At 35.7% G+C, this 12,364-nt stretch overlaps 1 protein-coding gene across 1 annotated transcript; it reads right to left on the bottom strand.

Annotated features, from left to right (window-relative positions):
• LOC113519448 (nuclear factor interleukin-3-regulated protein) lies at window positions 1-12,041 on the bottom strand. Its single transcript, XM_026904567.3, has 2 exons — window positions 11,743-12,041; window positions 1-2,414 (listed from the first exon to the last, which is right to left on the bottom strand). Exon 2 carries the CDS (start codon window positions 2,367-2,369, stop codon window positions 1,269-1,271), a length of 1,101 nt encoding a protein of 366 aa, XP_026760368.1. The 5' UTR covers window positions 2,370-2,414; window positions 11,743-12,041; the 3' UTR covers window positions 1-1,268.
• Window positions 12,042-12,364: the final 323 nt, after the last annotated feature.

Raw genomic sequence — 12,364 nt, 5'->3', positions numbered from 1 at the left:
TAATTGTAATGTACACAATTTATTTATATCGTATAGTGTTTCTTATACAAAGATAATAAATTGTAAAATCCTCATTCTCGGTCCGAACAATAAATAAATACTTAGTTTTTAACTCCGTCAGTCCTATCACATGCCCTTAGGGCAATACTAGGAGTATAACTTACAAATTGAATACTTCCATTCGACTTTAGTATTGATTATATTTGTTTGAATTCCTCTGACCACAACTACGTGTTTTCGAAAACGCGAGAACTGGACTAGTACACAGTGAATGATAAACTTCATAAAAGAGTTAACGCTTTGCATCGGTCTCTTCTATTCGAAGCCTTTTCAGAAGTCGTTCATGCAAATTTCCGTAAACACATAGTACCGGCTTATCTTTACAAATTGTTTGAAATCGCTATTAATTTAATAAATTTACAAAAATATTATTTTAGGCAGCTATTTATAGGTAGGTATGTATTGTCAAAGGCACTGGTATTCTTATCTGATTACTGATTATTCAATACGTTCTGCTTTAATATTAGGTAGAATCATGTTAGGTTACACTATCTATCACTAAAATTACAAGCGATTCCATGAGGATCATATTTACTTTTTTGGTTTGGAACTTACACAGGGCAATCTGATTGAGAAATACTATACATAAACTTTTATAAATAATCTATGTTGGACTTAATTTTACTTAGATCAATCTTACATCTACTACTTAATGATATAAGGTCTTTAGCCAACGATTTTCACTAACGAGTCTTCGAATAGATGAAACAGATCTACTACACTTATATATTATACATATACATACATAGTTCACCACTAAAAATGCATTTTTTTATATCTATCACTGAGTAGACAAGTTTTATCTGCTCGAAAAGTCTTTATCCGAACTGTATAAGTCTCATTCATTTAAAACTTCACGTCGCCTACGACGACCGATCTCTTTTCCCTACACGACACATCGACCACGACATAAAACTACTAGGAAGGATTACAATTAGGCGATACGGCTTAGCCGTTTACAGCTGCACAATATGATACAAATATTATTTTCATTTCTTTACAACGTGGTAACTTCTACTAGGAGAGGGGTAGGAGACAGTTTGTACGAACAAGATCGACACGTCATCGAAACGAGCGGGGACGCTGCGGCCGTGCTGCGACGGGGCTGCGGCGAGACTGCGGCGAGGCTGCGACGAGGCTGCGGCGCGGGCGGGCGGCTGCGCGGTCCAGGCGCAGCGGGGCTGGTCTCCAGGAGCCCGCAGCCGCGCTCAGTGCTCGTGGCCGCGAGCTTTGTTCTGGTGCATCATATTTTTTAACGTCGCCACCTCGGTCGCGAGCCGCGCTAGCTCTGCCTTTAAGTGTGCGTCGTCTTCTTCTACAAGCCTGTCTTCCGGTCGCTGCGGCCTATATTCAGCTCCGAGGGAAATACCAGAGTCTCTCTCATCACTTGAGCCCTCACCATCCCAAGAAGGGGACGATCGAGGGCCCGGCTCCTGCTTGATGTGTTGGAGTGACAGCAGGGCGCTGGCGACGTCCTTGTCACCCAAGTGGGACTTGTGGCGCAGTTTTAGCGGCAAGCAATTATTCTCTGGCGCGTATTGCTCTGTGGTTTCATCCCCTGAACCTGAGAGAGAGGACAGTTCATAGGGAGAAGGGGCACGGCGAGATCGCGAGAGGTTGAGTACTGAACCAGGTGGCTCATAATGTGCTGGATGAGGGTAGTACGCTTCGGGCGCTGGCAGCCTTTCTTGGTATGGTTCTGGTGCACGCTGAGGTGGTGGCGATGGAGGAGAAGCTGGTGGTGGCGGCGGCGGTGGAGGTGCAGGGAATAGAGCGTTACTAGTCAATTTACTTCTCTTCGTGACACAAAGTACTTGGTCACAGGTTGGTAAAGTGGCTAATACTTGGTCGATGCTGATAAGGGTTTCTCCACAGATTCCGTATTTTTCCTTGATGGCATCCAATTGGGCTTTAAGAACGTGGTTTTCTTTCGAAAGCTCGACAACGCGCTGTTCCAAGACCATGTCATTGAAACGACGCTTTTCACGAGACCGTTTAGCAGCTTCATTGTTTCGTCGCCTACGGTCCCAGTATCCGTCATCCTTTTTGCTATCAGGAATAAATTCCCTCTGTTTTCGTTGTCCAAAGAATTCTTTGCGTTTGTTGAAATCGAAGTTGCCAGGGTAGTCCGGGTGGTCCCCGGGAGGACCATTGTTGGGAGAAGGTGGCTCAAGGGGGAAGTGTGGAGAGACGGAGAGGCGTGTGCGTGGTGGTGGCGGGCCTCTGGGTGGTGCGGGTGCGGGGCCCAAGGCAGCGCCTCCCCCGGCGCCCAGCAATTGTTGCTGGCTCAGAATAAACTCGGCGACCATGTTTCGGCGGACAACACTGGGTCCGCACGAATCTTCACTGTAGTTCTGTAACAAATGAAAAGTTACGTTAATTTTGCATGTTACAGAAAAACACGCAAACCGTTGCAGTTGTCTAAATAATGTCGCGATTACAAAACAGATGGTTGCAAAAATGCTGTCGCAAGATCCCGCGCTGCAACTTTGCACGTGGATCACCTTTGTGAAACCATATTGCCTCATTTAACGCTTTTTACTCCCTTCATGTTAGCCAAACTCATTAATAAATCGTATTTCTTAACCTTTCGAGTTCGTTACACAAAATCAGTTTTAAGGCTACACCGGATTTCTTCCGTTACAAAACTGACTTCCTGAGCTACTGTTAACAAAGTTTACGGTTCATTGATTATCTAGATTTTGCTTATAATTGAAGGATATCCAAATAAAAATAAAAAAAAAAATAGATTATAGCATCTCGTCTACCTATTTTTCGCTTATTCCGCATAGAACTTGGCTTGAAGATACATAGATTAGAGCATGACCCGGTTACACAGTTTGCGCATTATGAATCTTTTGTTCCGCTAATAGATTTCAGATTGCGCAAGTTAATCACGTTGGATCTAACGTGGGCCAGCTTTTTGGCTAGACCAGCACTTTTATGTATTAAGTAAGTATATCGATAAAAGTTTATTAATTGAATGTCTTTAAGCTCACGCTAACATAACACACCGTTTAGTTTTAATATGCGTGGCAAAGTAGATATTGATTTATGTAAACCATCTGATTCTGTTTAAAATTATGAGCAAGAATGTTAAACAACGACAGGAAGTGTAAAAAAAAGTACGAAAAACGCAATGTTATCAATGTTTTATTATTGAAGAAAAACAATGGTAAAATCACCAATAAAACGGCCATTGTGGCAAGTCATAAACGATTCTTTTCCGAATTTTAAAACAATACCTGTGCCACCAACATGCGTGTAGAAAAAAAGAATTGTCGATCACGTTCCTCTACACGCGGTCGTGTAAGCAACGTGAGAGTTCTTTCTAAATTTACATTATGCATTTCCAAAAGCATTTGAATCTATTTTTCTAAGTGCGCCGCGTCAAAATCCACGTGATTGGCTGGATTATATGGAATTATGCTCAATTTACTCCATATGAAATTCTATATAGGTCTTTAAAGAGACGGTAAAGAATTTTAAAATATTTTAATTGAATCGTCGGTATTGGCAATGTTTATATAATGATTTTAATACTTAGATACTTTTATCTTCTGATGGTTCTATATTTTTGTTATTAATAACTATATTTTATTCAACAGTTTTCGTTAAATATCTACCTGGAACGGATGTTCCACGGCATCGATGTCAGTAGGTCGCCCCAGATGCGCGAGCGCACCCGTTACGCAGACTAACTGTTTAAATAATCGCGGTTTTAATTGACCGCTATTGTTGACGTTGGAAATGTCAACGGTTCTAGTTTATAAATTAAGAATTAATTCATTTATAGTTTGATATTTAAAATATAATTCAACTAGGTCGCTAAGTTTTCATATATGTGGCACATTGGAAAATCACTAGCAGATATTGGGACATATAAATGTGATTTGTGAACGTTCCGTTACGTCGCTATTAAGTACTTGTTGTACAGTTAGATTTGTGTATAAAGTTTTGAGAACTTTTTTATCCGTACTGTGTACGCCCACTCGGACAATTATTTAGGACAAATGAATATGGTAATGCGTAATAACTGTTTCGTATCATGACGTAAGTCTTCGTCAGACTCTGTAATGCCTATTGGCCTGAACAAGTGAACCGGTTCAGAGTTGCATGTAATGTGTAGCACTAATGTTGCAGAATTTGCAACTGCGTTCAAGATATACGTATTTAACGTTTTAAAATATTATAATAAAGGAATATGTTTTTTATTTAAATATTGTACTGATTAGTAGTTATGTGAAATTATTTAGACGACTGCTTTTTTTCTTTATTTCTTGGCACTTTTATTAATCAATACGAAATTTGGCATATATATAATATTTGGGATGGAGAATACTCTGTATTCTAGTTATGCGACCAAAGTCGCGGTTAGTAATATAATAATGACATCGAAAATTACCATATTAAAGTGCTGGACTTGCGTGATTATTAGTAAAAAATGCAACTGGCCGTTATAATGTTGACGCTTCGCGGAGCACACAGTTAGACAGCGGTTCAAATTGAGCGGTTACTTTTATCAGTTATAAATTGTTTTTATAGGCCGCATAATTATAATATCCCGTGATGTTCTACAGACTTTTTTAACCAATTTAATTCGCGATTAGGTATCTTAGGTGTTTTCTTTTAAACTGCTATAATTGTAACGCTTTATTTTGCATTTTGCAGTCAATAAAAAAGAAAAAAATCATAATTGTTATTTGTGTGCAGGTAGTCAGTCCTTGTCTTATAAGAGATTACGAAAATAAGGTCTGTCTCTACCAACTATCCTCCTTGGGAGATAAGAGAGGATTTTTTTTCCACCTGTCTCTACCATTGTGCGATCAGAAGGGATAAGTGGAATAGATGTGCCACTTTTCTCTACTAATAATTTTTGAATATTATTAAGTACAGTTTGTTAAAAAAAAAATCTTTATTATTACTACAAATATGGGTTATTTGAAAAAAAGAAAATAAGAGATATGTAAACCTAAGTTACGTATTAAGTATTTAAAGTAGGGAGTTTAAATCTAGATGAACGGTAAAGTAAAGTATAAAATAAATAACCAATACCTTACCCATTTGATTTTATACTAACAAAAGAAAAAAAAAATATCTACACGAATAGCTTATATTATAAATAAGGTTATAATATAAAGGTAACGGTTGAAATTGTTTGATTATTCCGTAAGTATTCGATCTTATAACGGATACAAATCAAACGGGCGGTGCTTTTTGACAATCGACAGTTATTGCTAATCACCAAGGTACTTTCACGCGGTCCGTTATCCGAAAACTGGCACCGCGTACGGTACCACGAAAACGGTTTTGCTCATCGCTTGTCTCTAAAACTTGTAATACTGTTATGAAACAGCTATTAGAGTTTCGTCATCGTTTCGCCGGTTAAAAAGCTCGTTTTATTTGGTTTGGATTCAAGGCTAGGTTGGGCAAGGCGCGTTTTATGTGTGTAATCTTTTTAATGGATTAACAGTTTAGCGGTGTTGCTATTACTATTACTCAGATGTTAATTTGTATTTTTTTTTGGTAATCAGCGCAAATACCATTTCAAATACATATGTGTTTTTTTTTTGTAACGGTTTGCGGTTATTATCGTTATTAAGATTTGAATGTCATATCTGTTTGATTAAAGTCTGTATTAATAATTCTTTTTTGTAATACCCTCAATGTTTGTTGTAAATTTTAAATTAATTAAAATACACCTTAAATAAATAGCTTTTTCTCCTTTAATAACTAGTTTGTTATAATATTATCTAAGAATATTATATATAACAGTTTTTCGTTGAGAAAGGTTGGATATTCATGAACAATACACGCGAGGTTACACGTGATCGTAGGTCAGGGTAGATCGTGCCCGTACCATATGTTGGAAACCTTACATTTGGTCTATTTTTAGATCGTCTTTTATTAATCCTATTATATTCATGTTAATAGAGTACCATACAATATCCAACCTATTTATCTACGTGACATTTGACACGATCATTTTTAATTTGTGAAGTCTTATGTATACCTATTACGTTTTTACGATAAGCCGCAGACTGTCCAGACTGACTCATTTGTTGGATTAGGTATAAAATGTATCATACATATCTGCCGTCAGGAACAAAGAAATACAAATAATTACACAATACATTATTTAGTGACACACTGAACGCGATTTTTTTGTAATGACGCCCAACTAGTATTGTTCGTGTTGCAGATAAAGAATACGTTTAGCGGCGCCATTCTTAATCTGTGGCTTCGCGAGGGATGCTTCTGTTTTTCTGACAGTGACCTTACCCGGCGCAATTGCCAGTCGCCTGTGCGGGCGGAACACGTGCCGGTGGCGCGGTGGTCACGCGGCCCGCAGCACGTGTCCGTTCTTGAACCTCACGTTGACGCTTGCGCAACACGACGCCGATGCACGTTTGATCCTCTCCACAGTCTACACCGTTATATAAACAGCAACGTGATCTCGAAACGTGGAATTTAATTGATAATAGACGTGCAAACGGTAATCTTTGCCCTTGACCGTTACCTATTCATGCGATACAGCTATTTATATACATCATTGTGTAAGAAGTATCTAAATTAATTCAGTAATACGATAAAAATATATTATCGGAATAATATATGGTACCTACTCTGTGAGCGGCTCAGAGGTCTTCTCGGTAAACATGGTTTAGTTACATCCTAATGTCGTATCACGATTTATAAATACACCATGATATTCGGTATATTGAAGGCCATGAATGACTGGATTGGTTGGTAATATTCCAGGTTGCTACAAAATACAATTTCTAGAAAAACTAATAAGGAAAAGGAAACATTAAGAAAGAACTATAGTGCGACTGATAAATATAAGTGCCATTTACCAACTCAGAAATAAATGTGTGATCTTGACCTTACTTCAAATAACGCCAGCCATCTTGGAAAAGTAGAGAAAGTAGTACAGTGGTAACTTTCCACGCGCACAACGTTTATTGCGCGGGAAAAGTAGGCCGACCGCCATCTTTGATTTGACATTTTACTGCCAATGATAGTTAGAGCAATAGAACTATTTATTAGCTCTATTCTCAATGTTGAAAATTTTAAAGTGCACAACAGCACAGTCATTATTATTTCAGATATTATTGTCAATCAAAGTAGACAGTTGTAGGTCGGCGCCGAATGCTCATTGTCTATTGGCCATAGATTATGTCAAGATGCAAATGTTTTGTAAACTTTCGTCGCGCCAGTCACTTGTTTTGTCTCTGAACGCTGGCGTGACTCCTTCCTTGTGCTATACATTGTTGAAGAAGGTTTTGGTCTAAGGTCAGCATTTCTGGAAGTGTTTCAAGCATTTTTCGTTGAAAATCGCGCATACTTGACCGATTTTTCGCAGTCACATTGAGCGTAGTGAGACCCAATTAAACAATTCGGGATCGAGTTATTTTGGGGCGGCCTCTATCGGTCGGAGCGATAATGCTTTGGTGTCAAGGTTGCGTTTCGTAATACTTCAGTCTACGCTATATGTGTCAAGGCCCGAATCTTTTCCCGGTTCTTCTTCATATTTTTTTTTAGTATAAAAAAATAAAGTTGAGAGATCCTTCACAATTGTCTTATTGCCTACCCACTTACAGTCCTTGCTCCACACCTGCTAATTGCTAGATTATTCAGAAACACTTAACCTATTTACTGTGCTACATTTAACACTACCTATTAGCTGCTTATGCAATATAAGAAGTCCGCTTCTCGGAAGTATTAAACAGCAGAATTTTAATGGTCTGACTATCTTGCTATAAATCACCTTTGTTTTGATGTGTTTAGAAAATTATTAAGAGACATAATAACGAGTCATTGGAAATACCGTCATTAAACTATTCGTATCTTTGACATTGGAAACTTATTGTGTAGTTTCACTAATGTAGATACATATATATTAAACATTACATCAATTACTGATGTCCTATTTACTCATTACTTGTCAAACATCGAGGACCTCAAAAAATAAAGTGACGCGTATTGTTCCACTTAAACGCAATTGGTTGTATGCTCACATACTCATCACTAAGTGGGTTAGTTACGCGAGCGAGATAAAAAAAATAGGTCAAGTTATCTTCGGTTGTCCTCGTACCAGTGAAATTATCGCTGATGTTATTATGCCTGAAAAATCTTACGTAATTCCATTTAAATTGTAGTTTATTAGTATTTTTAATAATAATATAGATGATACACGTTCTCTATTATAGTAACAAAGAACGTACCTAACTTCAGGAGAATTAGTCAGAGGTATAGGTCACTGATACAGTGGAAGAGCTATCTATTGGTCATAAAACAATTATAGAGATGATATTCTTTTGACGATTATAACGCAGGTTGCTGTGATTTGATAGATTTGCTCGTACGTCGTAGAGTATATTAGAATTTAATGTAGGAAAAGATGGGTCTATGGGTATTAATAAAACTGTAATACATATATGACAATAATACTTGTAATACTGACAAACTACAATTGAAAAAAAACTAGATTTGACTAAAATATTTCGCAGCTTTTGAAGTTAGACCAGGTACAATTATATTTATATTGTAAGTAAAACATTACATTGACATCATGATATCAAATGACATCACCAGACAAGGAATCAACATAAGCTACGTCATGGTATATTCGTTATTGAGATGATAATGACGATTTGATTATTCTCAGTTGACAATATCCGTATCATCCATGTATCATTACTGACATGCTCATTATCTTTTTTATTGTCGTATAAAGGTTTAAATTTATATACTGTTGATATTTTAACAGAGTTAAGTTTTTAATGATGTAGAAACTGCTCCGCAAAATTATATACATTGCGTTTTGTAAAGCAATGGAAATTTGCTTGATTATCAATTCATATTTAATAGCATGATCGATATTACGTGCACTGCTTTATATATCAGGGCCTTCCAGTCAGCCAGATACATCACGTGCATTATGAAATTCAAATACAATTACGATGCATGATCAACTAAATGCACGGGCAATGTAACCTTTGCTCAAATCTTCCGGTAAACCTTGCTATGTAGTTCCTGTTGTATTACATCATTGTACTTTGAATGCATTTTGTATCTTGTTACGCCAGTCTATTTATACATTCTAACTCTTTGTTACAAGGTATGCTATTTAAATTACCCGGAAACCAACATTGACCCTATGTATTTAAATTTTTGCGGCTATTTTCCGTGAAGGATTATAGGAGATAAGAAATGTTTTTTTTGTACCTAAAAATGCATTGCCTTCAGTCGCTGCTATTGGAGAATCATACGCATTGTTATTAAGTTAGTCATGTTATCTGTATTAATACTGCCACAATGCTGTTTTTCAGAAATGCATATGACTCATTGTTATTGATAAGCTATCTGCCCTAGAATGAACTAGTTCATATTGCAGCGTATTGCGCAACCCGCCCTGGGACAGTTGCGTCATACATCTAGGTACACGGCAAACTGACCTTTACTGACCGATCGATCCTGCAACGACCGTTTTAAACTTAGAAATGCCAGGCTATTGTTTGATTGAACAAACAATTTGTAAATCAAACGTACCTATGTAAGAATCATACCTATATTCTGTTGGATTCAATTTTAAAATTGCGTACTTCATGTTTTAAATTTCCAATATTTAAAAATGGAATGCCCAATAAATGGAATGCTCTACCTTAACAACAAATTAAATTTAACTCAGACAGAATAGACGTGCAAAACGGAGTTAATAGTGTTATTATAGCTTTTAGAGAATTAAGATGATTAATACCGGAAGAATACAATGATGAAATCATTGATGGGGTACATAATTTAAAACCCCATGAGTCATTTAAAGTTTATCTTGATCTTAGCTGCTCGATCTAATCTATTTTTTATTTTTATGAAAAAATGTAGACGTTGAATAAAAAGAAACCTGTCCGGGTATAGAAAATATAATGAAAATCGAATGCACGGGAATTTACATATAATAGTCACGTAAATTATGAGAAGAGTGTATATAAATCTAATTAAATAATTACTGACTTGAATTATTAGGGGGAAATCATTATCTGTGATAAAGGAACTTATAAGTTTAAAATTTTAACCAGGTTAAGTATAATTGGTTTACTATTATAAGTAAAAATAAAACTGGCAACTCAGCAAGAATGCAGATAGAAAATAAAAAAGAAACATTAATTAAGTTTCCGCACATCCGCGGGCGAATGCACGCTGGATTGGAACCTTGAACCAGTTGTGTAAGCGGCTCACAATGGCTTACGACAGAACTGCGGTGCCAGGCGCACTGCTTACGACACTACGCTAGGTTAACTAGTACTTGCAATACACCAATTAGCCGTTCCAAATTCATATTTTGAATTTCGATTGCAAACTTTTTCATGAAAAATATAATTTGGACATTAGTAATTTAAAATTTACTTCTTGCCAGTATTTTTGCTGACTTTGTAAATTTGCATGATTTATTCAGATTATCTATATTTATGTTATTTCTATTTCAAAGTTTTATTAGATTATTTTGTAGAAACATTTTGGTTCAATCATTATTTTCATTACTTTTCTCAGATGCTAGACCTAAGAGATACTTTGAAATCCTACATAATAAAGAACATATCACGATCAACACTGATATAATTTATCGTATATTGACTGTCTGTCTATGTGACATAACAATAATTCGATAACATTATTATGGTTAACTTATCTGATACCAAATCGCAGTTCAATATTTTTCTATAAATATCCTTCTGTAATATCGAGATATCAAAGAACAATTGAGACATAATGGTGTTATCAATGAATATGCAAAATCAGGATAGAAAAAAATCAATACTAAGACTGTATAAAAGTTGTAAACGGTTATACGAAAACATACTGAGGAAGGAGAAGCGCAAACAAAAGATTGTAAACAAGGAAAATGTGGTCGGCACTGTTTTATCAGTGAGAACGTTACGCTTACATGCGTTTAGGAAGTCGTGGGTTGTAGATGAAATTTTTGGCAACAAGTATCGGATGATGACTAACATTTTCTTAGGGAGTCATTGACTTGTGAGATAAATATTTCTATGAATTTTGCTTCATCATTGTTATCATTGTCGTAATTTCAGCTATTTATTGTCCATGACTTAATATGGGTTGCATGAATATTGAATGTAGCGCATAATCTTATATGCGGATTTAACGTAAAAGTATTAAAAATTTTATTTTAAATGGCATCTGAATACAATGCTAGTTTCTTAATTATAAAATGATTAGAAAATGAACAATTTGAAATTCTCATCAATAAATAAATTTTTTTTTTTTTTATTAAAAAGTTAGAATTCTGATTTTAGGAAATTTCTTTAAATATTAATATGTTTGCTTCGATATGGATTGAAATTATTAGCTTGTTGTTTTTTCTTTTTTATTATAAAAATTTCAATTGAAATTGTTAGAAATAGAAATAAAAATTTTCTTTTACTTTTTGATTTGAAACTTTCGCGGAGGGTAATAATTTTTTATTTGAATTTGAATTTAATTTTTATATATATCCTTAAAAGTTCAGTTTATCAACTAAACTTTAAAATTTTTTATGTAATGTGGTTTTTTTAAACATTTTTATCATTTTAAAAATTTTGTAAAATTAATATGATTTATGAACACACTTTTAATAAGAAAATAATTGTTTGTAATAATAATAATAAAAATACTTACAAAAATATTTGCGGTATAAATGTACTCCTTTTCCGGAATTATCCAAATTGGGGGTACAATGTCATAATTCACATAAAACAGCAATTCACTATATTGTCTGTTTCCAAGTTCACAATAATATTGTTACAATAAATAAAATGTTTTCACTCCCACTTTTCACGTCCTTTCAATGAATATTTTTCACAAACACAATGTTGTTATGACGAAATATCCAATGCGAATGATGCTGCGTAGTACTCTGTCTAGTTGGACACGTCTGTTCACAACGAGGTCTAGAGTGCGACTGAATTTTGTAGTGGGGTCGGGCGACTAGCGGCTTGCACTACACACACCAGTATAATTTTCCGCTAGTGTGAGTGTTTTGCGTTTGTGTGCTCGTTTTGCGTTTGTGTGCGAATATTTACGTAACTTGCTCTGACTCTGTGTAATCACACTCTAGTCTGCGCTATTGAGTCAAAGTGTCCAATTTTTTAGCTAATTCGCGATTGAGTCATGTGTTTGTGGCGCGCTTTTTGTGTTTCTACGAAATCTGTAACTGATTGATAAGCGCGTTATTTTGACGGGTTTCGGTAATTTTTAATGGCGTAATATAAATTGCCCAGTGTAGTCAATTTATTCTTCA

Source organism: Galleria mellonella, unplaced genomic scaffold, assembly GCF_026898425.1.
Source record: "Galleria mellonella isolate WM207_F2 unplaced genomic scaffold, CSIRO_AGI_GalMel_v1 utg352, whole genome shotgun sequence".
Classification (NCBI taxonomy): Eukaryota; Metazoa; Arthropoda; class Insecta; order Lepidoptera; family Pyralidae; genus Galleria; species Galleria mellonella.
This window is presented reverse-complemented; position numbering and strand designations above follow the sequence as displayed.

What these genes read in the sequence shown, in the direction of transcription:
- LOC113519448 (XM_026904567.3), bottom strand. Translation starts at nt 2,369, where the DNA reads ATGGTCGCCGAGTTTATTCTGAGCCAGCAACAATTGCTGGGCGCCGGG.